Genomic DNA, 25,507 nt, shown 5'->3' on the forward strand with positions numbered 1-25,507 from the left:
GATGGGGTGAATGAGTTTTTTATTCTTCTGACCAGTAGAGGAAAACGTTCGCATCTTTTTAAGTACCCACTACCCAGTGCAGACTGAAGAGGTTTTTTTTTTTTTTTTCTTTATAATTTGGGAGAGTTGAAATCAAACTTTGGTGTAGAAAGATAATTCTACGGCGCTTCTAATTGGGTAATCCCAATAACTGCGAAGATCTTTCTTTATATACAGGCCTTCTGCCACCTATTATTTATAATGCCGGGTTAGTTCTGTCTTATTGATCTAGTTATTCAACAAGTGCTTCTGATATACTTATATAGTTGATGATTGTATTGCTATTACTTATGTCCAATCATCGGCTACAAGCATTTCTATTAATGCTCTGTTTCAGCTTCCAGGTTAAAGTAGTTTGACTTATCAAGATGGTTTAAACTAAATTAACTGTTGACAAATTTTAACAGGCATGCTAGCTTTTGCAACCTTGTCAAAATGTTAGTTTTTAAGCAACGGCCCAAGATGTTTGTTCCCGGCTCACCAACCAAACCAAGTAACACCCAATTTCGATGATATGTCATTGGGGCACAATTTTGATTTTTGAGGCCCAAAATCATTTCCCTTAACAAAAAAGCATCATCCAATAAACATACGGCAGATTTAGACCATAAACATTAGGCCGGTAATAAGAGTTTCGAAGATAGTAAAGCTGTCTGTTTAACATTTCCTGAACAACATTTCTTTCCAACTAAATAAAACCAAACTCACTTTCCGTAAAGCTGCCATCCGCCTACTACACATTTACAAGAATAAATATTTGATTTCATGTAAACCCAGCATCCCATGGCATGTCAACATTTTCAGCTCACCTACCACATGTTGATAATGAGCAACAACAAAAGGTAAGTAGAGGCAATTAAAGGATCAAGTGCCAAAAAAAACGTACACCACATGAGAAAGAGCAAAACCAGAATATGTAAAAGATTACAACAAAGCGAAAACTTAATCAAGTTTGTTAAGTCATGATCATCTTTCTAAATTCGATGGATTACACAAATCATGTCTTTCTAATAGTTATCACAAAAACCTTTTGAAAATCTTATGTAGTTCATTTTCTCACATGCACATGTATAATGATTTCCAATGGTACACTGGCTTCTTTGCAAGCACTTTTGAAGCTTGTTACAGACTTAACAAGTTTTAAGTGAATAAAAAACCTAAACAAAACAAACAGAAAGATAGGGAAAAGAACATCCCATTACAGGAAGGAAAAAACAGAAATAGTTAAATGCATCATATATTCGTAAGACATTCCTTGCTAATACAGGAAAAGCTAATGGGATGTGGACATTCACTTGTGTTTCCTTACCAGATCTACCCAGTTATGAATTTGGGTTTGGATGTCGAATTACGGGTTTAGGGGAGATTCAATAAAGTAGTCTAATCAAGCAAAACTAACATCAAGCAAAATGAACTATGTGTGTACGTGTGTGTCTAGTAGGCAAAGGTCAGCAATTAGAAATCATATAGATTTACCAAACAAATTAAACAAGGAAATATAAAATTTAAACTGCCATGTACCTAGCTGGAACGGTTTGGCATGATCACTACGGTTTCTTGAATACATTCCAGTTATTGCTGGAGGATCGGGCGGCCCTCCAGCGGTGGTATCGTTGGAAGAAGTCAAGTGGGTAATAAAGGTCATCCTTCCTGTTTACATACAAGGCAGTCAAAATACAAATGTTATAGGGTGCATTACTGCATTGCATGATTAGGATGTAAATATAAAACACATTCAACACTTAATGAATGATTTGCTATATATAAAACACAATCAGAACAAGAAAAAATAATTCAGAGTAAATATTTTTAAAAGTAGAAGAAGCACATACCCAAATAAAGAAAAAAAAAAATTAACTGACTATGATTGTGGGCTGGTTTTCAACCTCAGTATGAACACATGAGTTCTGGGTTAGAGACTGACCCACTGGCCCAATGAATTTCTAATGCAAATATAAACAGATATACAGTAATGATCATCCGCTCACCATAGAGCGGAAAATTCACCACTCACTTAACCATCCGCTCATCACGGTGCAAGGAATTCAATAATTGGGACCGTTCATTTTTTAGATTCATTCTTAAGGGCCGTCCCTGTAAAAAATCAGTTAAATCGATAATTGTTTGATCCTCCAAATTTTGCAAACTTGGCTGATTTCTTGCAAGAGTAATCTTTGAATGATGTCCTAAAATATAAACGGTTTCGATCATTAAAATTTATTGCTAAGTGATTAGGTGAGCGAAAAATTCTCCGCTCTATGGTAAGCGAATAGTCATTACTGTATATATAGTCTAAAGCAAATTTAGAATACAATCGCGTGGGATCTCAAATCGGAATTCATATTCTGTTTTCTTTATTTCTCTTAAACGAAGTCAAAGCATTAATCAAACAAGAAAATTTTTGCCGACGAAAATCTGGAGATGCAAAGAACAAAACCAACATCGAGGAAAGAAAACCCTAAATAAAATAAAACACATATAAACAAAACCTGATCAAAATCAGATAAACAAATAATAAGAAGGAGAAGAAGAGAAATAAAAATAAAAGGCAAATATTTGAAACACATTACTTGCGCTCAATCTCCTCCATCATGTGGTCCGTTTCTTTGAGAAGCGACCTCTCTTCTAAGACCAAGGGATAGTAAAATTTGTAAAACATTAGAGCAGTGATGCCAATGGGTATCAGGGTTGTCGCGGGAGTGATTGGTACAGTCAGTCCCTGGAAAGCCGGCATTTTCGTATTGGAAATGAATTAGGGTTTTTTGTTCCGACTACTGGGAGTGGGAGTGTGTGTGTGTGTGTGTGGCTTCATCTCTTTATAAATATATAAATAAATAGATCAATGTAAGTCCAGTCTTGCATCCTGGATGACGTGGCCTGCCCGCCCCCACAAATTCTGGTCTGGGCTTGGTTCCCTTAAATTACCATTACACCACTTTTTAGTCCAGAAGCCCTTAACATCAATTGGGTAATCCCAATAACTGCGAAGATCTTTCTTTATATACAGGCCTTCTGCCACCTATTATTTATAATGCCGGGTTAGTTCTCTGTCTCATTGATCTAGTTGTTCAACAAGTGCGTCTGATATACTTATATTGTTGATGATTGTTTTGCTCTTATTTATGTCCAATCATCGGCTACAAGCATTTCTATTAATGCTCTGTTTCAGCTTCCAGGTTAAAGTAGTTTGACTAATCAAGATGGTTTAAATTAAATTAACTGTTGACAAATTTTAACAGGCGTGCTAGCTTTTGCAACCTTGTCAAAATGTTAGTTTTTAAGCAACGGCCCAAGATGTTTGTTCCCGGCTCACCAACCAAACCAAGTAACACCCAATTTCTATGAGAAGATAGTCAAGCAAGATGTGAAATAAATTGTGACTTTTGTATATCCTGATAAAGGTCAACCCATGCAAGACTTCCAACTTCCAACTCAGCATGTGATTATTTTTATAAGCCGTCGCCGTCGACCCTAGTAGTACATGACAGAACGACACAATGACTGAGTTATTGAACTAACCTATTGCTTATGATTATTTATTTATAAGACAATACATAAATCCACTATGATTTGAATCAACCTATTAGCTCTATCCAATCATGTCATCTTCATAATAATCACCACATGTATATTTTCACATGTGAATGCATGACTGAACATGATGTACATGTGTATTATTTATAGCTAATGATCCTGAGTCATCACATGAAGATTATCATGACATGATATGCACATGTATAAGACATCATTGTCAATTGCGATTTGAAGATCAAAACTAGGTCTTGATCATGTATCATGTATCCATCTACAATCTGTGTTCTTTGACTCTTTAAATTTTGTCACGAAACCACCTTCATTCCAACTTCAAAGGAATGAAGGAAAACTATGTTTTGAAAAATAAGCGAGAGTACGTACACATGGTTATCCAATTCAATTTGAAGAGGAAAAACCATATGCAGGACGCATTTGCTTCAATTCAAAATATATTACACAAAAAGCATATCATTGGAGAAAGATAAAAACAAGATGGCAGGCTTAGGCCACAAACATCTTAACCCATAATTACTACACCACAAACAATTGAAGAAAGAGCACAAGAAACATTTCTTAAAAAAGATGGAGTAACATGGTTAACAGGAGGCAGTCTTTGCAACACATAAAACCAAACTCACTTTCAGAGAAGTTGTCATCTGACTACTACACAGTTTATTTACTAGCAGGCCGGATGGGTGATTTTAAAGTTGAACCAAAATCTAATGGCCTAATGTTGTGGTAAAACCGTAATCTGCTACTTCCTTGCATCATCCATCTTAAGGCTTTTGCTTCTGAAGTTCTGAAAAAGAACAAAAAAAAAAAAAAAAAAAAAAGAGAGAAAGAAAAAGAGATAGCATCGTCATTCTTGCATTTATGCTAAAATACTAAATATACTAAGCAGAGACGGAGACACACGTACAGAAAACAAATGCATCACAATGAATTACAACAAGATATTTCAATCTAAGAAAAAAGTAATTTCCAATAACTAGTTTGTGCCTGGAATGAAACGTAACAAAATATTTCAATCTAAAAAGAGGAAAAAAAAAAACAAACACACAAATTTTTGCAATACAGAGACTCCCAAAATAACCAACAATTTCAAACAAAGAAAATGAAAATACCAAGACAAATGCAAACATATAAATGCACATAATTTTACCAGAGCAAGTGAGTTACAATATTTCATTTTCCGTTATAAATTAGGGCTTTGGTTGCGCCGGAATTAACCAGATCAGATCTATAACTTTATTTGGAGACGAAAGAATTAATAGAAACACAAGTAGTACTATATATGACTGAACGATGCATTAAAACAAAAGAGTAGGAAAAAAAAAAACAGATGTTGAGATAAAACAAAACCTGATTTAGGATGGATGATTAACAAAAAATTAAAAAATTAAAAAGAGATGGATGTGGTCGTAAATATAAAAAATATATATAATTAAGTAAGAAGATAACAATTAATTAATTAAGCAGGTCTAAGATCAAACCACTTTATCGGCGTTTGCGTAGCTGCCGCCTTATTCTTCACACGATACAGTTCCTGAAGTTGAAATGAACGATAACGGCGATATACAACGACTAATGCATATGTACCACCTAACATACCCACGAAGTCCTCTATTCGATTTACTGAGAAAGAACGAGCCAACTCACTCATGTTCATTTTGTGTTGTTCGGATACTTGATCGATTCGGAAGATCGAGTTTGCCTCAGCCTCGATCTGGGAATTAGGGTTGAGTGCGTTCTTCTAATAAGAGTTTTCTTCTCTGTTCTTTTGTTTTGGTATACGTAAAAGGTGAAGGGAAGGAGGATATATATAGGCTTAAAATCGGTTTTACCCCTGAAATTACGACCACGTCTCACTTTACTCCCGGAATTTTTTTTTTTTTTCTATTTTACCACCCACGACTACTTTTCGTGTCTCACTTAATCCTTTTCCGTCAACTCCGTCAGTCAATCCGTTAAAATAATGACGTGGCATAAACATTTTCTTCTTTTCATCCATTTAGACAAAAAAACATTAAAAAATTCTTTAATTTAATTTTAAAAATTAAAAACTTACAAAATTAAAATAAAATATTAAAATTTAAAAAACAAATAAAAAAAATTAAAATCTCTCCACTCCCTCCCCCCCACCCAGCACCACCCCTTTCCCGGCCCCTCTCCCCCCAACCATTCGGAAATTAAAATTGACAGAGTGACTTACGGAAAATGGTTAAGTCGGACACAAAAAACAGTTGTGGGTGGTAAAGTGGGAAAAGAAATGTTTCAGGGAGTAAAGTGAGACGTGGTTATAATTTCAGGGAATAAAACAAATTTTAAGGCTATATATATATATATATACAAGCTCTTTCAGGTGTGGAATCTCACACTTAGACTTATTTGTGGGATCCCTCATGGGGCCCACTCCACATTGTACTTTGATAATCGGAACTGTCTACATTTTTTGTCTCCATTGAATGATCATACTTGCAAAAAATTAAGTAAATCAGAAATCATTTTACCGTTGATTAAATGATCACCATTTCAAGTGTTTATCGAAAATATTTTGTTCGTCTATTTATTTAATCAAAGTTTGATTGCTTAATAGTTTCCGATTTGCTTAATTTTTTTCAAGGATGATATTTGAATATAGGAAATCGTTTGTTTATGTAACTATGATTAAAAGAAAAACAGACGATTTTGGTAACAATTTGATTCACCGTTTATTTATTTGATAATGATTACATGATCAAATAATTTTTTATTTAATTAATTTTTTGCAGAGATGATTATTAAATAATTATTTGATAAAATAAATAATTTCAATTATAAAAATACACTGTGAAATAATAATAATAAAAGAAAATATCAGTAGAGAAAGTAAATCGGAAAAGGTGAATAGCATTTCCCAAAATAAAAGGTGAGCCACAAAGCAAAGTAGAATCGGTAAAAAAAACCCCAAGTAGAAAGAGAAAGCCCAAGTAGTCCTCCGTCCATTAACTAAAAAACCCTAATAGCTTGCTAGCTACTATTCCCTTCCCATACTTTGAGGTTTCAGACAGACTCAAGGCTCTACTCCGCCGTGCTAACTGCCAAGCCTTCCTCTCTTCACTTTCTTCACTGTTAATTATGGCCGGTCGAGCCTTGAAGAAATTTCTTAAAGGGCTTGATCCAATCCATCGTACGACGATTGGATTCTTCGGGGCATTGATGGTTTACGAGGAAATTGAAGGTCGTAAACGTCTTTGCAGGATTGCTGAAATTGTACATAAGTTCGAAAAGACTGAGCAGTCGAATTCGAATTTTGGACTCTCAAGTCAGCCTCCGCCGAGCGTTCCAACAATTCCTGGCGAAGTTGGAGTCTCCAAGCCATGAGGTACTTAAGATTTTTGACACTTCTCAAAATTTCTCTTTTGATAGAACTTTGATGTGCCTGGGAATATTGGTTTCACGAGAAGGTCCCCCTCTTTATTCCCCTTCTTATATGCTAGTAGATGTGTAGTTCGATGTAATTAAGGTCAAATTAAAATCTTGTGTCCCATACTCTTGAATGATGCTTTTTGTTCCATGTATTTGGAAGTGAACCAAATCTGTCTTATAATTGAACTGTATGACCATACGTGTATGCTTTATGTTGTTGTTTGACACATTTCAGAGACCTTTCCTATCTCACTTTTGTAGCAGCCCGTTCATATTTACCCATAGTTAAAATATCTTAGCAAGGTCATGTTAAGCTTAGCAAACATCTGGATGAAAATGCTCTAGGTTGGACAAATATAGATACTCTATCTATTCCACTTGAACGCATGTGCTTACTGCTTGAATTACTCTATCTATATATCAGTTGAGCATCTTGGTTCATCAACTAGTAAAATCCATATGATATGCGAACTGGTATTCCTAATTGTCAACTTTTCAAGATCATTGAGTTATGTGATAAAAGCGGAATTCTTTTTTTTTTTTTTTCCTTTCTTTTCTATTATGACAAAAGCAACACAAAATCAGGTTTATTCAGGACAAAATATAAAAAGATGTTAATGTTAAAAATGAACAGTTTCATATATAGTCATATTCTTGTTATGCATTGCAAGCCTAATACGTGACAAATGAACAGTTTCCAAGTCATCTTCCATCTGTACGTAGTTGTCTTTGAAAAAACTTACAAATGCATTAAATGCGGGCTTATGAGAAGTCATTTCATATATGCAGCATCCTGGATAAAATTTGTTCAGGATAACACATGTTGCAGCTAAAAACGAATATTAATGAACACTACAAGAAAAAATACTTTTAACAACATAAGATTAACAACGTGCATGAAAACACTTTGTGAAATGTGATATTCAACAACATGCTTTTAAAACACGTTGTTGTATTAGTCATTTACAAGTGATTGACAACGTGCGCTCTTTGCACGTTGACATAAGTGGAATCAACAACGTGCTTTTGCACGTTGTGGAAGGGTTTACCAATGACAACATGAAAGCATGTTGTTATAAGTTTGTAAGCAAATAAAAAAAAAAAAAATTTAGACTGATATACATTTGGGTTCCCTCTAGAGCTCACGCCCAAAATTCAGAAAAAAACACTAAAACAGTGTTCAGACAAAACCCTAACTTTCTCTCCTCTTGCTTCGTACTCTCTCCCCACGCCTGAATCGATCATTTCCGTTCTGGCCTTTCTTCCTCTCTTCCTCTCTTCCTCTCGTCCTCAACAGAAGCCTACACAATGGTCATCATCTGTATCCAGTGAGCGACATTAAGCCAGTACACAGAGACATAAGCTAAGCTCCATTGGACAGAGAGTGACGACGTCGTTTTGAAGAGAAGAAGATGAACACATACATTACTGTGTCGGAGAAGCCAGAGTACCCGGTCTTTGATCGGAACCCTCCATTCACCGAAGTGGTCGGCAACTTCAGCACCCTCGACTACCTCTGCTTCGCCACCATCACCGCTGTGTCTGTCACCGTAGGCTACCTCTCCGATCTCTCTCTCTCTCTCTCACCCTTTTTCTATTTCTTGTTTGTTTTTTTTTCAAATAAAGTAGTAACTTTTGTAAATGATTTTTATTTAATTTAATTTGTGCAATAATTATAGGGATTAAGCCAGGGATTAAAAGGCCGTCAATGGTGATCGGAGGTCTGATTGGGGTGATGGGCTGGTTCATGTACGCTTACCAGAACTCGGCGAGTCGCATCATGGGCTTCTTCCCCAACGATGATGAGGTAGCCCGTTACAAGAAATGAAATGAAATCAATCTTACTTTTTTTAGTGTTTTTTTTTTTAATAATCAGACTGTTCCTTTTTTGTGCTCTGAATTTATTGATGGGTTTGTGGATTCCAAGTCAATGCTGTGATTTAGGTGTGGAAAATGTCATTCAACTGATAATAACATGTTGTTATGAGCTCCTCATTCTGAAATTCTATGCAAGTAATCGAATATTTTGTTTTGTGGTGTTAGCTCTCAACAATGTGGTCTTGTTAGTGCTTTTCTCATGCTTCTTCGTGACTTGGTTCTAATTATCAACTTACTTCTTTTTGCATTATCTGTTAGCTTATAGCTTAGCCTAGCAGCACTCTCAGTGGATTCATTTAGTCAATTGGGTCAAACTTAGTATGTAGCTTCCAGAGCTTTGTCTCCCTTTAATTTGTGTGATTATTGCTTAAGAATCTGAGAAATTTGAGTAAATTGATGATGATGCTGATGAGCATCTGAGTTTTAATGGTTTCTGTTGACTTTTAAGGTTTTGAAGATTAGGAATTTTATGCAAAAAATGAAAAACTCAGATTTAATTGGGGAAATGAAGATTTCACTTTTATTGTGGTTCTTGTTGTGAGTTTTAGAACTATGGAACATGGACATCTGAAAACAGAAAAAACACAATTGTTTAAAATAGTGTAGGGGTTGAGCTATAATTTAGGATGTTAGTTTTCTTTCCTAATGAACTGAGCTATAATAATATTGGGTAGGAACTGTAAGATGGTTTCAGATATGTGGAAAAATTGAGCTGTAACCCTGGACTCAAAAATTGAGAGAGAGAGAGAGAGATATATATATATATATATATATAGTCCTCTCTTATCAAGAAAAAGAAAGTTTCTTTGCTGGTGGGTCTGAGAAAGTTTGTCTTGTAAGATTTTTGAGGGTGTGGGGAAGAAGATTATTGGGTGGGGATGGCAACATTTGCAGGGACTACCCAGAAGTGCTAGGCATGTGAGAAGACTGTCTACTTGGTTGATCAGCTCACTGCTGACAACTAATTCTACAAAATTAATATCCTCTATTGATCAAACTTTTTTGTGGATAAATATCTTACATTCTTTAAGTTACTGAACTTTCTGTATGAAACATAATATATTAGGAAGATGTCACCCTTGAAATAGCAGAGGTTGTAGTAGGAGCTTTGAATGGTGAACTTTCTGCAACTGCTGTCAATGCTCCCATGGTCCCTGCTGAGGTATGTGATGCATGGTACATCATTCCCATTAACCAATGAATTATAGTAATTCATACCAAAAGATTAAGCTGAAACATGGTTCATGTCCTTAGATTGTGTCAGAGCTGGCTCCACTCTTATAATGGATTATATGGTTTCCAGTGATCCATCTGCTATTATTATTTTTTTTTTAATTTGGATTTTATGTCTTTATATTTTTATTTCCCATTAGTTATAATGAATTTCTGTCTGCCATTAGTTCTTGCCTGATTTGGTTTGCTATTGCCAGGACAGTTGTTTGGAAGTGTTGTATAAAAATAATGGACTCAATTTCTGTCTTCAATAGCTATGATTTTGCATCTGGAAGTTGGGCTAATTTTTTTTTTTTTTTGTTGGTATAATGGGGGTTGAGAAGCTAATTCATGACTTCTGTTTTGTAAAGTTCAAAATATTGTGTTGGAGAGCTAATTCACTTTCTTTTCTTACAACTGACTGACTTGGAGAGGTCTAACAGTCTAAAAAAATTGTGGTTCCTTCTTCCATTTTGTGAAACATATTGACAGTCCTTAAGTCCTATCATAGAATATTCCCTTTCTGTCCAATGTGTAATCAATGGGTTTGGTCAAGGGATCTTTCTGATTTTACTCTACAACCATGGTCCAAATCTGTAAGCTCGTACTCACAGGGAAATTTGGAGACAATTATGTCATGAATCTGTGTAAGTTTTGGACAAATTTGTGCTAAGATAAGGGTGGGGGGTCCTTTTGGCTTTACAAATAAGAAAGCTTGCTTATGCATGACATATCATTCACTACTATGATGTCCTTTTGAGGCACGGTGACCAAATGTTTGTCATATCCCAAACTTAAATGAGTCAAGTTAAATCAATCATTTAACAAAAAAGAAAAGAAAATTGCAATCGTGGCTGATCTGGGAACTTTGATTCTCCAATGCGCATATCCTGTGGCATTTCAAGTTTAAAAAAAAATCAAGGGTTGGATAACTTGCCTTAGAAAGGTGGACCTCGTTTATATTATATCCACTGCATGGCTCTTGATAGTGGCTCATACTGACAGGCTTGCATATGCATCACTTAAATATACCTTTTCCTTTTTTTTTTGCCACAATATACCTTTTCCATTTTAATTTAATTTATTCCTACATTTGTGCTCTTGAGAATAACTTAAAAAGTATGCATGCACACAATTAAGAGTAGATAAAATTTGTATGATGGCAATAGAAATCACAATTCTCCAATTTTGTTTGGTAGGTGATTTTTTATTTTATTTTATGGATATTAACTTATTTATTAATGTTGAAAAATCTAGTGCTACAGTTCTTGAAATGGTGATTATCTTTGGTGATGTCTCATTTGTTTTAGCCAAGAGGTGGTAACAATGTCACATATGGTCCCTGAGTTAATATGGAAATTGTACTACTTGGACAAGTAAATATGAATCCTTTATGTGCTTAACAAATGAAAGAATTTATTTCCTTTCTTTTTCTTTCCCTTAATCCTTTGTTTCAGTTAAATGTAGAAGTTGAGCATTAATTGTGTCATGTTTGGAGTAAATCTTTTTTTGTTTGTTTTTGTTTTAATCTTGAAGTGAGCCTTTTTCTCTTATTCCATTGCAGATATGTAAATGATGGGAGACCCTTCTGGCAATATATAGCCAGTTCTTCCACTGGCTGCTCAGATTCTCAGTACTTTGAAGAACTTTATAACTACTATACAACTGACAAGGTTGGGTGATCTATAAGTACCATTTTCTGTATGACATGTAGAAGTGTGAATTTGGTTATGATATTTTCTCTGTTTTTTTTTTTTTTTTTCCATAGGCTTGGCACCTCTGTGATCCTGAAGTTGAGAAAGTATTCGAAGCTCTAAGAAAAGCAGGTGTCAAAGTAGCTGTTGTCTCAAATTTTGATACCCAATTAAGACCACTTTTGCAGGCTGTGATGCTTGGCTTTGGGGAAGTGATGTTCACTCCTTTAAGGAGGTACGTTCTCATCACATCTCTACTGCACTATGGGATGTTTGGATAAGGGTGTTTACGATGTGTAATTTACAATGTCCTAAAAAACCTCTAGGAACATGGGCCTATCATGGGTCATATTCTTACACTTCAGGTTATTACTATGCCATAATTTCAGCCTCAGTTGAGATGCAATTTTCTTATGTTTTTCCTTGTATTCAGTGCAATCATACATGTCACTCCCCCTATCACTCTCTTATTTTCTCAACTCTGTATGTTTGTAGTGGTGACTCCAAGATGGACTCTCTACTCTCCTATCTCAATTTCAATATATTCAAGGTGGGATGGTGCTGTTGGTGTTAGTATATTGAAGAACACAATTGGCAAATAGGTCACACACCACATTTTGTAATGCAAGGTGTCCAACTTCAGTATTTTCTAATTTCCTTTCATATGAAGAATTGATGGATGTTTAATTCTCTTAACTAAATTTCTATATATTTTAGTTATCTTTTCATTGGGAAATAACTTGTGATTGGTGAATTAATGAGATGTATTCTCTTTTGGTATGTAAGATTCATTGTGGATATAAATTGTGGTTGTAGCATAGGTCATGTTTGTCAATATATATATATATATTTTTTATAAAAATATTGTATAACAACGTGCATGGCATGTTGTCAAAAGATTCACTACAACACACATATGCACGCTGTCGAAACTGTACTACAACATGCGTCGTGCGTTGTGACTTATACATTAGACAACGTGCGAACGTTGTCGTTTCTCCGTTTGTACATTCGGTTATATGTATTAACAACGTGTTCGTGATTTTTTGACAACGTGTGATGCACGTTGTTAAAAGTCAAAAACTTTTAACGGCATGTCGTTCGACAACGTGCGTCTGCACGTTGTCAATACCCTTTAACAACGCGCATTGCATGTTGTTAAAGGCCTTTTTTCTTGTAGTGGAAGGCCAAGAATTTCCACATGCAAAGGTATATCGGATTTTGAATCATAAGGTATATAGCAAGGAGTTCCCACAACCTGAATTGCTTTGCTTCGCGTTTGGTAAAGTATTTTTTTTAAAGTGCTTTTAAGTATAAAAAAAAATAGTATATTAGTGTTTGATAAATTTGAGTGTTGAACTGTTGTGATTGTGTATAATGACAAACATGTCCATTTAATTTGTTGATAAAAAAATGCTTTCGATCAATTGCATTTATGCACTTTCTTTTGCTCAATATTTTTCTTAACCTTTACTTGGCACATATTTTGATAGCATAACGTCATACTTTTAATGCTGCAAATATCATAATATTCTCTAAAAAAAATTACTCAACCAATGTATAGCATTGAATCTCACGTGTTGTATTAATAATAAATATTTTATTAACAAATGTATTGTAAAAAAAATAAGGTCAATAAGAACAATCCAACTATTTCCAGCGGTTAAGATGCCTAATCCTTTGGGGTCCTTGAGATTATTGGAGTTGTCAACTTGTATATTCCTGGGAAATTAAACTTGTTTTTCCAAACCCCTTCCTCAGGAAACGTTCATTGCCCATTTGAGTTGAGTGCTGACTATCATGCTCTGAATTTACAACTTCATTCGCACACTCACTCTTGGAACTTGGAAGGACTGTAAAGCCAAATATGAGAATATGAAAGAGGACCAACAGCCTATTGCATAGTCATTTCCAAATTACATCCACCAATGCCCCTCTTGGTATCTCTACAAAATACAAATATATATTGTCAAGTAATAGGTATAACCTCTCTGATAGGGGTATCAAGAACCCTCTCAGGGCCATACTTGTCCAGAAGTCCTTTAGATTGTGAAAAATGGCCAACTGTCAGACACATGTAATTCTTAAATAAAATGAAAAAAAAAAATCAAATGCATTTCTCCAATAATAATTCTAGGCTTGTAAGCACCTTGATATTCCCCAGCCTGCATGACAGAAAGACATTAAGGTTATGAAAATAAATTCAGTTGGTGTCTCATATAGTCATATCACACAATTAATTAAAACGCAAAGCAACTGATTCATGTCTCCTCACCCATCAAAAACACTTTTGGATCCGTAGACATTTCCTCATCAAGTGCAGAGTTTAGAGCATCCCTCACTATCATCTGTGTGCACACATGCCACTGAGCAAGACAAGAAAACAAGATAAATTTTCTCTTTACAAAGCTTGTAAGGGGATAAAAAACAATAGGGACACTTTAAAACCCTAGCAGAATTTCATGTGTAAAATGAGTGTGAAGGGAGCAGCAGCCACCACCACTTTCAAAATAACACAATCACCCAACAAAAAAAAGAAGAAAAATCAAACCCATATAAGAAGATGAGAGATTTTAAATCCCTAAATCCGAAAATTCGATGAGATCGGTGAACTTACCCGTATGTGACTGGAGAGTTTGAACGCTTAAGAGATACCTTGAGAGAGTTTTTCAGAGGTGGGTTTGTGCAGTGGACGTCTGAGAAACTTGGAGACATTGAGAAAGATGATGGCAGACGATGTAAATCTCGTAAAATAATAATAGGTATTTCTGGTATTTACAAAAATTCATTAAAGGACTCTACCGGTTCCATGCAGCTTTGAGCGAACGTGAATTTGAAAAGTTGGGTTTCCTCTGCTTCTCAAACTCGTTGTGGCAGGCCGGTTATTTTGAAAAAAAGCTAATTGTTTTTCTTTATCAAACGGGTTGTGAATCCAAAATTGTGAAAATAAGTGATTTTGAAGCTTAAAAAAGCAATACCAAACAGGGCCTTAATATAGATAGCTTCAAGAGATTGTGAATAATTGAACTTTGGAGAAGGATCACAGATACTCACAGAAGAGGACCACTCCCCTTCAGGAGAACTATAGAAGTAATAGGACCACTTACCAAGACGTATGTCTTGATCTTTTGTCAAGAATATATTAGAACACTGAAGCAAGCATGGAACACCATCAGTACAAAACAGCTCCAGAGATTTTGAAAGGAGATAGCAGTACCATCTTTGCTAAGTGCAAAGAAAGAAATATATATGTCACTAACCTTGACATCACGATGAAGAATATGATTCATGTGTAAATAGTCGAGCGCCATCAGAAGTTGAACAAGACACTTACAGAGTTTCTGATGAAAATTAACTTCCACGAATTTGAAGAGCATAGTTATAAAAATGTAATGCATAAAAGGGACTTCTGTGTATAAATAATAAAAAATTTGCTGCAGGAAGAGAAAACGAAGAGAAAAACAAGAATTAAGATAACTTCAAACCTCTTCAGGGAAAAGAAGACCCATGGCTTTTTTTTTATAGCTTCTGCCCTGTACGACACGGAAAAGCAGCATAAGTGGCCAAGAACATGCAAGCCTTCAGGTCAAAGCAGATGAATCCACAAATTTATAGTTTCAGCACAAAAGAAAACTTACATGTCTCGTCCTGCGCAATAACCTATGATAATGCATTTATAGCAACCCTGAGAACAAGGGAATCGATATGAACCAATGTTAAACCATATTCGACCGATAAAAAAATGTTAAACCATAGGAACTAGTTAGGCTACCATAACTCCAAAGGAAAGCTAAAAACTAAAATGGAAAAAGTAATAAATCACAATTTGGGATAACAATGCCGAATTCAAATAGGGTTACACAGATGCTTCTTGCCAAACAATTGTACATTGACAGGTTACCCAATGAGATTAAGTGTGCCCAACTACCATCAATGTTGAATGCGAAGGACACCATCAACTCTTGAGGTATTTCCGAAGAGTATCGAATTTAGACAACCCCCCCAAAACACACACACAATATACAGATATTACAATTCTAATCATGCTCCCTGGCGTTTCAGAACTTTTAAAAAGTTTTATGATACAGATAGACAGGAGGCCAAGAGCATAAAAAATTTAAAATCCTCCGTGACAAGTTTTTTTGTTTTTTTTGCAGATGATGTTGAACCACATATTATGATAGTATAATATTACTAACTTCAAGATTATCCCTGATAATCTGCTACACGGATGGCTAAAAGAGAATTATTTTAAGTCTAAGATGACAGTATGGAATAGTATCTGCAGAAGCAACTATTAAGGTGAGTAAAAACTGAGAAGTTGTAGACATATCACCCTAGGGAGAAGCTGATATCAAGAATCTAGAACATATGCAGCAATGTAGCCTATAAAAGTGGAAAAACTAAAATGCACCATTGAACACAAATACACAAGATGTACCTTTTCCACCCAAGAATCTTTGTACTCCACAATTAATGGGTATAGTAATTTAGAAATGAGCTCCATCTACACAAACCAGGAAAAGTGGTAAACAGCAGATATCCAATATACCATTAAAAATAATCAAAGGTTCAGGCTGGAGCACATCCAGCAAGAACATGGTTTTTATGAAGCATATTCAACATCGTTTACAAAACAATTAAAAAGTGTATATGGTAGAACATGCGTGCCCACAAGTAATGTGATTAGTTCCTTGTTAAGAACATGGTTTATATGAAGCATGTTCAACATTGTTTACAAAACAATTAAATAGTGTACATGGAAGAACATCCGTGCGCACAAGTAATGTGATTAGTTCCTTGAGATAAAATCATGAATAAAGAATACTAACCTCCTGGTGCGCAGATCTCCGTGATCTATCAGTCTGGCGAGCAAGACGAATCTTTTTCAACACGTATCTTTAATTATATATCAAACAAATAAAATAAAAACAAATTTTCAATCTTTGCATGATGATATAAAAAGGAATAGTTCAAGGTTAAAATATTTTCGAGATTTGGAAATACCCATACTACCTCCTTATACAAGTTGTGCTCAATTATTCCATCAAAGAGAAAAGTTGTGATTCAATATCACTTCCACTTTCTGCTTTTCGAGGTCGGCATAAGACTTCAGAATTATTGAAGTTAGACCACTTGGATTCAATCCTAGCTCAACCCAGGTGGCCCAACCTTTGCTGGACCCAAGTTCAACCTAGCCCGTCCAGTGTCGATCCAGTTCAGGACCTCAGCCCACTGAAAAAGCCCGATTAGTCATTGTTGTCTGATTAAAATTCATAGTCAGAAAAAAATATATATATATCAAATAAATATTTACATTTCTATTCCCTAAAACAATGGTGGAACTAGCCAACTCAATCATGAAATTTGTTGTCTTGTTCCTAACAGACTAGAAGAGATAAGCCATCATACATATTATATGGTACCATGTAAACATGACAATTGCTTCCTACATTGACACAGTATAAGTTATCCATACAAAAAGATCTACTGCAGTTCAGATATGAGTCAAGAAACGTTCATAATCCTAATCCTACTGCAAATATGATCATTCTTCTACAAATATTATAAAATACTAAAACATGTCAACGATGTCCACCTTATTACAAGGACCTCAATATCACAATGCTTATATTTGAATCAAAATCACCAACACCCAAAAAATGGGAATGCACCTTAACATTTTGTTGAGCTCTGCTTTCTTATGTTGTTCACATTCACAAGTGTCTTTGTCAAATTTACCCCTTTCTTTGATAGAAAGTTGATTGAAGCGTTTCTCTGCATCCTCTAGGCTTCACTTTAGAGCCACCTACAAGCATGCCAGAAGTTATAATTCATGTCCTTCACATTCGTCATATCTATATGTAGTTATATTTTCTGTTACAAAACCATGATCCAAATACAAAAGGTGGGAAAAAAAAAAAAATTACAAAACCCAAAAAACCTACCAACCTCCTTTGTATGTAAACTGAAGGGTACAGATGCACGTCCCAACTAGACAAAATATTGTTATTCTCTCCCCTGAATCATATTGTTTACACTTTTATGAGAAGCAACTAGTCTATCTTCTAGTTTGTCTCCATTGAACAGGAAAAAAAAGAGCATCAAATATTACATCCATAGGTTGAAAATAAGGTATTGATGCAAACATTGTTTATATGCACAAGACATCCTTCTAATTAAGCAGCCCCTCTCACTTTTTTTTGGTAAACAATAAGTTTTAGAAGCATCAGAAGAAATTCCTTGAATTTATCATAACGTCCTTAAAGGATACCACCACCTCTATCATAACGTCCTTGAATAATGGTAAACAAAAGCAGTACCACCATGACACAAACTTCTATTTGTTCACTGGTGTAGATCAAACCCGCTCTCTCATTTTTTAAAACGATGCATAGACATTAGGTATTGTTTGAAAGCCTTGCATATGCGCAGAAGACATTTAAAAGCAGTTATGGTTTTAATCTTTATAACATTAGCATATGTTTCTTGGGGGTATTCAATACATATAGACATATATTATCTGATACTATTTGGTAACAATTATTATAAGGGGGTAAAGGAATCGTTTTGATTTCTTATTATCTCTTCCTAGGGTTTCCACCACATCTAATAAGTAGGAAACAACACTGGTGGACCATATTGAATTCGTTCACCTGCGTAGATCAAGCAAGTACTCCAGTGGATGATATTGAACTTACAGATGAATAACCTGAGATGCAATAATCATGATGCCAAAGCAGAGCTAGTGTTGTCTCTGCAACCAAAGGTGTAAAGAAAATTGCACCAGAATAGCTAAAGGAAAAAACTTGAAATAAAAAACAGTAGCTTGACTTTTTGGGTATGGTACAGTATATTCATATTGGTACAATACAAACACCCAATCCTAAAAGCTCAGTGCCAAAGTTTATATTTCAATTCGTGACAAAATATGTCCATAAAACTGAGAAATCTTCAGATATTTTTACAAGCCATAACTCATTAAAGAAGAAAAAGAAACAATATATCTCAAGAATGAACTTAATTTACAAATGGTAGGATTAACCATTTGCCATACTGCTACCAAAAATTTAATAACAAAACTTTGTCACGCCATTGAGTAATTATTATAAGTAATTCAACTATCTAATAACAGAATGAAGATTTAAACATCAATGTTGAACACCCAGCTCGAATACAGTTCTCATTCTTCAATAATACTTTCATCACATTTTCTGCCAACGTTCAAGCATAAGGATGATATCTATGGCAATCCTTCTCCCGTGAAGAATAGGAGGAACTGTGATAGTCACGATCTGTAAAACAAGGATAAGTGTCAGTTGATGGGACTCAAACCACACAGCCACACAATTGAGAAAAAGAAAAAAAACATGTGAACTATTCTTGAATATGCATACCTCGTGATGAGTGATGTCTTGATTTCTCTGAATGCCCCCCTGCATTGTGCATTCAACATAGAAATTCAGGTTACAAAGTTTCAGATGTAAGAAAAATTGAAATAAGACATTCACAAAACAAATGCAGAAATGGATATGTTACAAGTGGTCGATGAATCGAAGAAAAAAAAACCCATAATAAACCTGAATCTTTTGCTCTATCCTTGGAACGATGGCCTCGGTCCTTGGTTCTGTCCCTCTTGGCCTCCTCTCGATCTCGCTCCCGGTCAGAATCCCTTCCCCTATCACGATCCCGGACCTTTATTCTATTCATGTCCCTGTCTCTCTCCCTCTCTCTTTCCCTGTCCTTGCTTTTGTCACCACTGGTTTCCATTCTGCGTTCAGACTTGGATTTCAAAATGAAGTCTTCTCTTGCCTCTCCCTCAATAGGCATGCTCTTAGATTCATCATCACTCTCTTTAGTTTCCTTCAGCTTGTCAATCGCTGCCTTAACCATTACACCCTTTGATCCACCAGATTCAGGATTGACTGCTGCTGTCTGTGCCTTGGAATTAGAAGTATCATCGATAGCTGGTGAGGTATTCTTAGGAAATTCCTACGGAACACCAATGAGAAAACAGCTCCACATCACTAAAGTAATTTCAAAATCTGAAGCAACATAGAGAAGATTCTCTTCATCCTGCAGTTGCAATCCTTGATGTTACCCTTTCTCTAGTCACAGCCAGCGGTGCTGCTGTTAAACCACCAATAAGAAGCAAGTGATTGAATGAAAACAGTCCTTAGAGAAAAATAGCAGCATTTGCAGTATCATGATACGATATGCTGACAAGTGGGCAACTGCAGTGATGATTGAAAGAATATTGTAGAGCCCCCAGCTCTGAGTAAATCTTAGGTAATACAGGGGGAGAGGGAAGAACCCAAAGAAAATAAAATCAGAATTACCTTCAAAATTGACTGGGACTGTGAATTCCATGACTTGTGAGAAAATGTAAATGAATCTCCATCCTTACAGACCAGTATGTACTGTGCTTTAGGAAGGCTGTATAGATGAGCCAGAACCCTACAAACTTCGTCAATCTCTGATTTCTCAGCATCAAATGCCTTCCACCATGGCGGATTCTCAGGAAGGGGTACTTGAAACCTCCGAGCAGCCGCATATACAACACCACAAGTAACAACCTCACTCTTGAATCGCACACACAATGTTGTACGCAAACTGCACCAAGTAAAAAGTTGGAGAAAAACTAAGAATGAAACCAACAGCATTCTTGAGATATTCAAGAATAAACAGAATCCAATAACTACAAATCAAAAGACCATTAAAACACCTGAAACTTTTAGGGAACAATGAAAGGATTAAGTGAATTCCAATATATTCTAAGTTCAGCAACTTTCAATATATAGGTGAAGCTTTGACATTTAATTCAACATTCTATTTTCTACAAATTGGCTTTATTGATCCCATCCCAGTCTACCAGAAGAAGGTAGCTTAGCTATAACACAGGGCAGAGGCTCATAGCATTGGTCTTCTCATCCATCCCAAATTCGCAGATACACATGCAAACATACACATACCACTTCCATCCCCACTCTTCAGAACAGACTTTGAAATTCTAATAAATTGATTGTAAATCACCTACTTCATCTTCTTAAAATGTAACTACATCAATAAGCATCACATAATAGAGTAATAGACGAAAATATTCCAGGTAAAACAGAACTTTTTCATAAATAAACACCAATTTCAAATTCAAAAGTGTCAAAGTCAAAAGTAAAAAACCAAGCAGCAACAAAATAAAATAAGTAATTGGTGTACATTGAGAGAAGCACCTGTCATTTGCTAGATTCCAGGCTTCTTGCGTTAAATCCGGAGGTGTTTCAAGAGTGGCAAGGTAATTTGATATAAATTTGTGAGGATGTTCAACATCATGACATATGAAACCCATCTCTTTCAGAATATGTCTTTCTGTTCTACTTAATTCCATCTTCAAGTCTGAATATTTCTGTCAAAAACAAGACAAACATCTTGAAACCATGACATATACTTTAAAAGGAAAGGATAATAGGACCTCTATAAGTGCAATGGGAATAAAAGGCCTAAACATCATTAATGCAGAACAAAGAGGGAGGGGAGGACAGGAAAGGAAATCTATTTATGCTGCACCGCCAGGTAGATTTGATGCTTTGGTCTCAAAAGGATGATAATGAAAAAACAATGATTGTAGTACAATACACATATAACAAATAGGAGCAACTAACCTTTGAATATGGGTCCAAAGGCTCAATGGGCAAGTTCTCCCTCCTACATTCCATTCTGTGGAAAACAATGATCACCTGTCTAGCTTTCTTACGGCATTCCTCCAGTTTTGATGCAAGCCACACACAGCTAGCTGCAACTTTCTACAAGAACGCATTGCACCCAGTGAAAATACTAGTACTTGCCTTTCACAATCCCAACATAAAAATACTTTTCATTTCCTCATAATTTTTCACAATTTGGAAGCATCCAAAAAAAGGGATAAAGAGTAAATGTGTGTGTATATATAAAATTAAATATAATATACCCTGACATTGAAGCGTGCAAAGGATTTCTTGCAATAAAAACGGTGAAACAGAACCTGACCAGTGGCCATCACAGCTTGAGGTCTGTAAGTGATCAAATTAAGCAAACAAAATTAGATAAACAGCACCCTTTAGCAAAAGAACAGTGATAAAACATTAAAATAAAACAAAACAAAATTAACTTAGGTAGAGCATACAATCTGAGCAAAATGCCGCTTTCTTGGATCAAATCACAGCCGTAGATTCTGAGCGTGATCTCCGTGGCTTCATCTATACCGTCCTTTCTTGACGGAGAGTTCTGTAATTGCTCATCCGTCAGATAGAACGTGTCTATTGCCGTGTATATCATCGTAACAACTCTAACAAGATTTCAGAAGAAAAGACAATTTTAAAAATTTAATCGAATATCGAGAAAACTAAAGTTTCGAAATCTGTAAAACTAATATCAACCAAATAGAGGCTTACCCCCGTTTAAACCCAGAGAGAGAGAATGAACCGAAAGGTTTGGTTTGGCAGCCCAGAAGTTGGACGAAGAGATATCAAATTTAATATCTTGATCAGTGAGTTTTTGAAGGTTCGTTCTAGACTTCTAGTCCTTCACTTTCTCTAATTTTCTCGGCCCCAAACAGAAGCTAATGAAAGATCGTGGACCTCTACTTTAGTTTTGTGATTACGACGCCGCCGTTTCGTATTTTAAGTTATTTTTTATGTTATTTGAGAATAGCTTTTATTTTTTATTTGGGCTTTTTTATTGGGCTTTAATTTTATTACTAGACACCATGGCCCACGGGAGACCCAAATATCAGCAGTACACATTTCACTTATTGTAGCTGGAAACTTGGAATAGAAGGATGAATATTGTATATTTGTTGGGGAACTTGGGATATATTAGCCATTTCGAACAATTTTTTTATTCATTTTTTGTCAATGTGACATCTTTACATAAGTGAAAAATAAATTTACCCATATCACCTAAACTGCAAGTAGACAACATTAATTAATTAAATTAATGAAATTGACAGATGGTTTAAGCTGAGTGAAACACAAAAATAAGTTTCAAGCCATCAAATAAGACAAATAATATCTCATGTGGTAAAATGAGATTTCAAAACAAAAAATTCGGCGACGAAAGTAACTAAGCCATGAAATTGTGGTGAGTTCCTTTTTAATTTTTTTGGGTTAATGTTAGCAAAACCAGCCACTTGGCAGTATTGTTTTGTGATATTCTCTTTCACCAATCCTTGTAGGGTCAACAGAGAATAATAATTTGGGGGGCAATATTGGTCCTCTTAAGAGTGAAGCTCACGTGGTGTGAAGCAAATGGTCTATCAACACATTGGCACAGCAAAATGGTCCTATGCCAACAACATATTAGCTTCAACATCCATGAGAAAGTGAAAATAATAATCGAGAAACCTATTTTAGAGATGAGATTCAAGACATAAGAAAATGAAAGCAAAGACTGACGTGAAAAAGAGTTGAAAAGGTATAACACAGAAAAGGCTTAACAGACAACTACAAAATGTATATCATCATCAAAAACATGTTCAACACAAAAAATGTTCTATCTTATGCTTAGAAATCAAATCCAGCCAGCAAAATCATATTTCGCGGAACTTTGGGGAGGCTCTGGCTTGTTGGTTTCCATTGGTTCTGCAGAAGCTTGTGGAGCCTCATTGGTGTGGGGATAAGCTGGCTTGGTTGGTGCTGGTTTTAGTTTCGTCATCAACGGTCTACAGCACCTGTCCATGAAATGCATTAAGCTCCAAATCCAAATAAATCAATATATGCAACTTGCTGGCATTTGTAAGAAGTCTTACTCATTAATTGCTTCAAGGAAAAGCATATCATTGGAACTTTCATCCAGTAACTGTATTCACAAGTCAAGCAGGCAACAAATTACATGAGACAGAGACACTATTCCACTATTCCAAAGGATAACTTACTGCATCATCCCCTCTTGCAGTGGGAGTAGCTGTGGCTGGTGCTGGTGGTCTACAGAACCTACAAACATCAATTGCAAAGAAAATTAAAATACATTAGAAAATGAATTACTTAAAAATTTAAACATATATATATTAAGGTACTGGAGCAGAACACAGCTTCCCATATATATGTTTAAATTTTTAAGTAATTCATTTTCTAATGTATTTTAATTTTCTTTGCAATTGATGTTTGTAGGTTCTGTAGACCACCAGCACCAGCCACAGCTACTCCCACTGCAAGAGGGGATGATGCAGTAAGTTATCCTTTGGAATAGTGGAATAGTGTCTCTGTCTCATGTAATTTGTTGCCTGCTTGACGTGTGAATACAGTTACTGGATGAAAGTTCCAATGATATGCTTTTCCTTGAAGCAATTAATGAGTAAGACTTCTTACAAATGCCAGCAAGTTGCATATATTGATTTATTTGGATTTGGAGCTTAATGCATTTCATGGACAGGTGCTGTAGACCGTTGATGACGAAACTAAAACCAGTACCAACCAAGCCAGCTTATCCCCACACCAATGCAGCAATGAGGCTCCCCAGATCGATACACAGGATGAGAGCATAAAGAATTTCATGACCGCACAGAAAATCCAGCGATCCTCTTGATCCGCACTCATTTTGCGCCCTAAATATACTCTCATACCCAGATCACCCAGATCACCCAGATTCACACCACCCAAATCACCCACATCTTATGAGTTTAAGTTAGAACACTTAAACCTTGCTTTAAGCATCGGGGGGAATCTGTTATACATTAGGGTCTTCTTGGAGCAATACCGTTTTAATCCAGGGATTTATCCACCATAGCTTTCTTCACCAGCTCTTCCATGAAGATTTTCATGCTGGAATTCTGTGCGGTCATGAAGCTCTTCATGCTGTCCTTCTGTGTTTGGATCTGAGATTCCAATCCCTGGATTAAAACGGTACTGCTCCAAGAAGACCCCAATGTATAACAGATTCCCCCGATGGTTAAAGCAAGGTTTAAGATGTGGCTCTGGGTGATTTGGGTGGTGTGAATCTGGGTCTGGGTGATCTGGGCATGAGAGTATTACTTGTTGATTGTAGTAATTAATTAAGCAACCCAACCAATGTGCAGAACATGCATAATACATAATGGAATTTACAAACACACTGTAACGGAAAAGCCCATAAATCAGTAGATTACAAAAGATCTGCAACATTAATCTATGAAATTCAAAGACTTCATGTTAACTTGTCAGTCACAAAAAAAAAAAAAAAAACAAAGAGTATAATGTTAATGAAAATCAATAAATTTTACACTAGGCATCTCAGATCTTTCATATTTCAAAAGCAAACTCATAAAATCCCAACTAATACCACATAAACCACCAGATCTACAAGCATTCAAGTCGACGGGTTCAAAGCGGCGAGGCGGCGACGACAGTGGACCTCTGGACTGAGGAGGGGCGAGATGACGTTGGACCTCTGGGTTTCTGAGTTTTTGAGAGAAGAGAGAGTGAGAGTCTGAGAGAGAGTGGGAGTCTGAGAGAAGATAGAGTGAGAGTGAGATCGAGAATGAGAAAGGACTAGGAGTGTTTCATTTTTTTGTCAGACATTAGTATATAAGTTAATTTATTAATTGATATAACTAAACTTTATATATAAAATTGAGAATGGCTGATATTGTTTTTATAGATTTGATGTAAACTAAACTTTATATATAAAGTCGTAAACTATATAAGTTTATAATGCTAGATCTATCATCTATAATATACTACTTAATTGATGTTTATACATAATGGTTTATAAAGTATATATTTAATCTATAATAT

At 35.6% G+C, this 25,507-nt stretch overlaps 3 protein-coding genes and 3 long non-coding RNA genes across 10 annotated transcripts; 1 reads left to right on the forward strand and 5 right to left on the reverse strand.

The window, feature by feature from the left end:
• Positions 1-554: 554 nt before the first annotated feature.
• Positions 555-2,824, reverse strand: LOC147280853 (uncharacterized). The gene is made up of 3 exons (XR_015123072.1): positions 2,610-2,824; positions 1,561-1,689; positions 555-848 (listed from the first exon to the last, which is right to left on the reverse strand). It is a non-coding gene; the product is annotated as an uncharacterized LOC147280853 (long non-coding RNA).
• Positions 2,825-4,119: 1,295 nt separating this feature from the next.
• LOC147280854 (uncharacterized) lies at positions 4,120-5,354 on the reverse strand. Its single transcript, XR_015123128.1, has 2 exons — positions 5,067-5,354; positions 4,120-4,372 (listed from the first exon to the last, which is right to left on the reverse strand). It is a non-coding gene; the product is annotated as an uncharacterized LOC147280854 (long non-coding RNA).
• A 1,234-nt stretch (positions 5,355-6,588) lies between these two features.
• LOC147280855 (uncharacterized) lies at positions 6,589-12,498 on the forward strand. Of its 3 annotated transcripts, XM_086248882.1 has the most exons (7): positions 6,589-6,937; positions 8,279-8,531; positions 8,661-8,788; positions 9,926-10,021; positions 11,636-11,744; positions 11,840-12,000; positions 12,261-12,498. In XM_086248882.1, exons 4-7 carry the CDS (start codon positions 9,972-9,974, stop codon positions 12,337-12,339), a joined length of 399 nt encoding a protein of 132 aa, XP_086105008.1. In that variant the 5' UTR covers positions 6,589-6,937; positions 8,279-8,531; positions 8,661-8,788; positions 9,926-9,971; the 3' UTR covers positions 12,340-12,498. The 3 variants fall into 3 exon arrangements, with proteins under 3 accessions (XP_086105008.1, XP_086105010.1, XP_086105009.1); XM_086248884.1 differs by lacking the exon at positions 9,926-10,021; XM_086248883.1 differs by lacking the exon at positions 8,279-8,531.
• An 857-nt stretch (positions 12,499-13,355) lies between these two features.
• Positions 13,356-16,723, reverse strand: LOC147280856 (aurora kinase-like). 2 transcript variants are annotated; one of them, XM_086249235.1, is made up of 10 exons: positions 16,598-16,723; positions 16,207-16,272; positions 15,404-15,450; positions 15,251-15,298; positions 15,026-15,106; positions 14,568-14,915; positions 14,383-14,469; positions 14,041-14,113; positions 13,915-13,930; positions 13,356-13,711 (listed from the first exon to the last, which is right to left on the reverse strand). In XM_086249235.1, the coding sequence occupies exons 3-6, from the start codon at positions 15,437-15,439 to the stop codon at positions 14,664-14,666; spliced, it is 417 nt and encodes a 138-aa protein (XP_086105361.1). In that variant the 5' UTR covers positions 15,440-15,450; positions 16,207-16,272; positions 16,598-16,723; the 3' UTR covers positions 13,356-13,711; positions 13,915-13,930; positions 14,041-14,113; positions 14,383-14,469; positions 14,568-14,663. The 2 variants fall into 2 exon arrangements, with proteins under 2 accessions (XP_086105361.1, XP_086105360.1); XM_086249234.1 differs by having other exon boundaries at positions 14,041-14,131.
• Positions 16,724-18,649: 1,926 nt separating this feature from the next.
• LOC147280857 (cyclin-L1-1-like) lies at positions 18,650-22,360 on the reverse strand. 2 transcript variants are annotated; one of them, XM_086247235.1, is made up of 9 exons: positions 22,190-22,360; positions 21,922-22,083; positions 21,727-21,808; positions 21,422-21,562; positions 20,993-21,165; positions 20,105-20,378; positions 19,346-19,757; positions 19,163-19,201; positions 18,650-19,060 (listed from the first exon to the last, which is right to left on the reverse strand). In XM_086247235.1, exons 2-9 carry the CDS (start codon positions 22,071-22,073, stop codon positions 18,990-18,992), a joined length of 1,344 nt encoding a protein of 447 aa, XP_086103361.1. In that variant the 5' UTR covers positions 22,074-22,083; positions 22,190-22,360; the 3' UTR covers positions 18,650-18,989. The 2 variants fall into 2 exon arrangements, with proteins under 2 accessions (XP_086103361.1, XP_086103360.1); XM_086247234.1 differs by having other exon boundaries at positions 21,907-22,083.
• An 868-nt stretch (positions 22,361-23,228) lies between these two features.
• On the reverse strand, positions 23,229-23,789 carry LOC147280858 (uncharacterized). Its single transcript, XR_015123140.1, has 2 exons — positions 23,545-23,789; positions 23,229-23,466 (listed from the first exon to the last, which is right to left on the reverse strand). It is a non-coding gene; the product is annotated as an uncharacterized LOC147280858 (long non-coding RNA).
• Positions 23,790-25,507: the final 1,718 nt, after the last annotated feature.

This window comes from Dryas octopetala, chromosome 6 (assembly GCF_963921425.1).
Source record: "Dryas octopetala chromosome 6, drDryOcto1.1, whole genome shotgun sequence".
Lineage (NCBI taxonomy): Eukaryota > Viridiplantae > Streptophyta > Magnoliopsida > Rosales > Rosaceae > Dryas > Dryas octopetala.

Bases quoted from the DNA above. Each gene is read 5' to 3' on its own strand.
- LOC147280857 (XM_086247234.1), bottom strand. From the start codon at position 22,073: ATGATATACACGGCAATAGACACGTTCTATCTGACGGATGAGCAATTA. The intron at 19,202-19,345 runs GTTTATTATGGG...TGCACAATGCAG, and splicing joins GGATAGAGCAAAAGATTCAG to GGGGGCATTCAGAGAAATCA. The intron at 19,061-19,162 runs GTATGCATATTC...CTTGTTTTACAG, and splicing joins AAGACATCACTCATCACGAG to ATCGTGACTATCACAGTTCC.
- LOC147280856 (XM_086249235.1), bottom strand. From the start codon at position 15,439: ATGCATTATCATAGGTTATTGCGCAGGACGAGACAT. The intron at 15,107-15,250 runs GTTTGAAGTTAT...AATTTTCATCAG, and splicing joins GTCTTCTTTTCCCTGAAGAG to AAACTCTGTAAGTGTCTTGT. The intron at 14,916-15,025 runs GTTAGTGACATA...TGCTTGCTTCAG, and splicing joins TTCTTCATCGTGATGTCAAG to TGTTCTAATATATTCTTGAC.
- LOC147280855 (XM_086248882.1), top strand. From the start codon at position 9,972: ATGGTGAACTTTCTGCAACTGCTGTCAATGCTCCCATGGTCCCTGCTG. The intron at 10,022-11,635 runs GTATGTGATGCA...ATTCCATTGCAG, and splicing joins CTCCCATGGTCCCTGCTGAG to ATATGTAAATGATGGGAGAC. The intron at 12,001-12,260 runs GTACGTTCTCAT...GTATGTTTGTAG, and splicing joins ATGTTCACTCCTTTAAGGAG to TGGTGACTCCAAGATGGACT.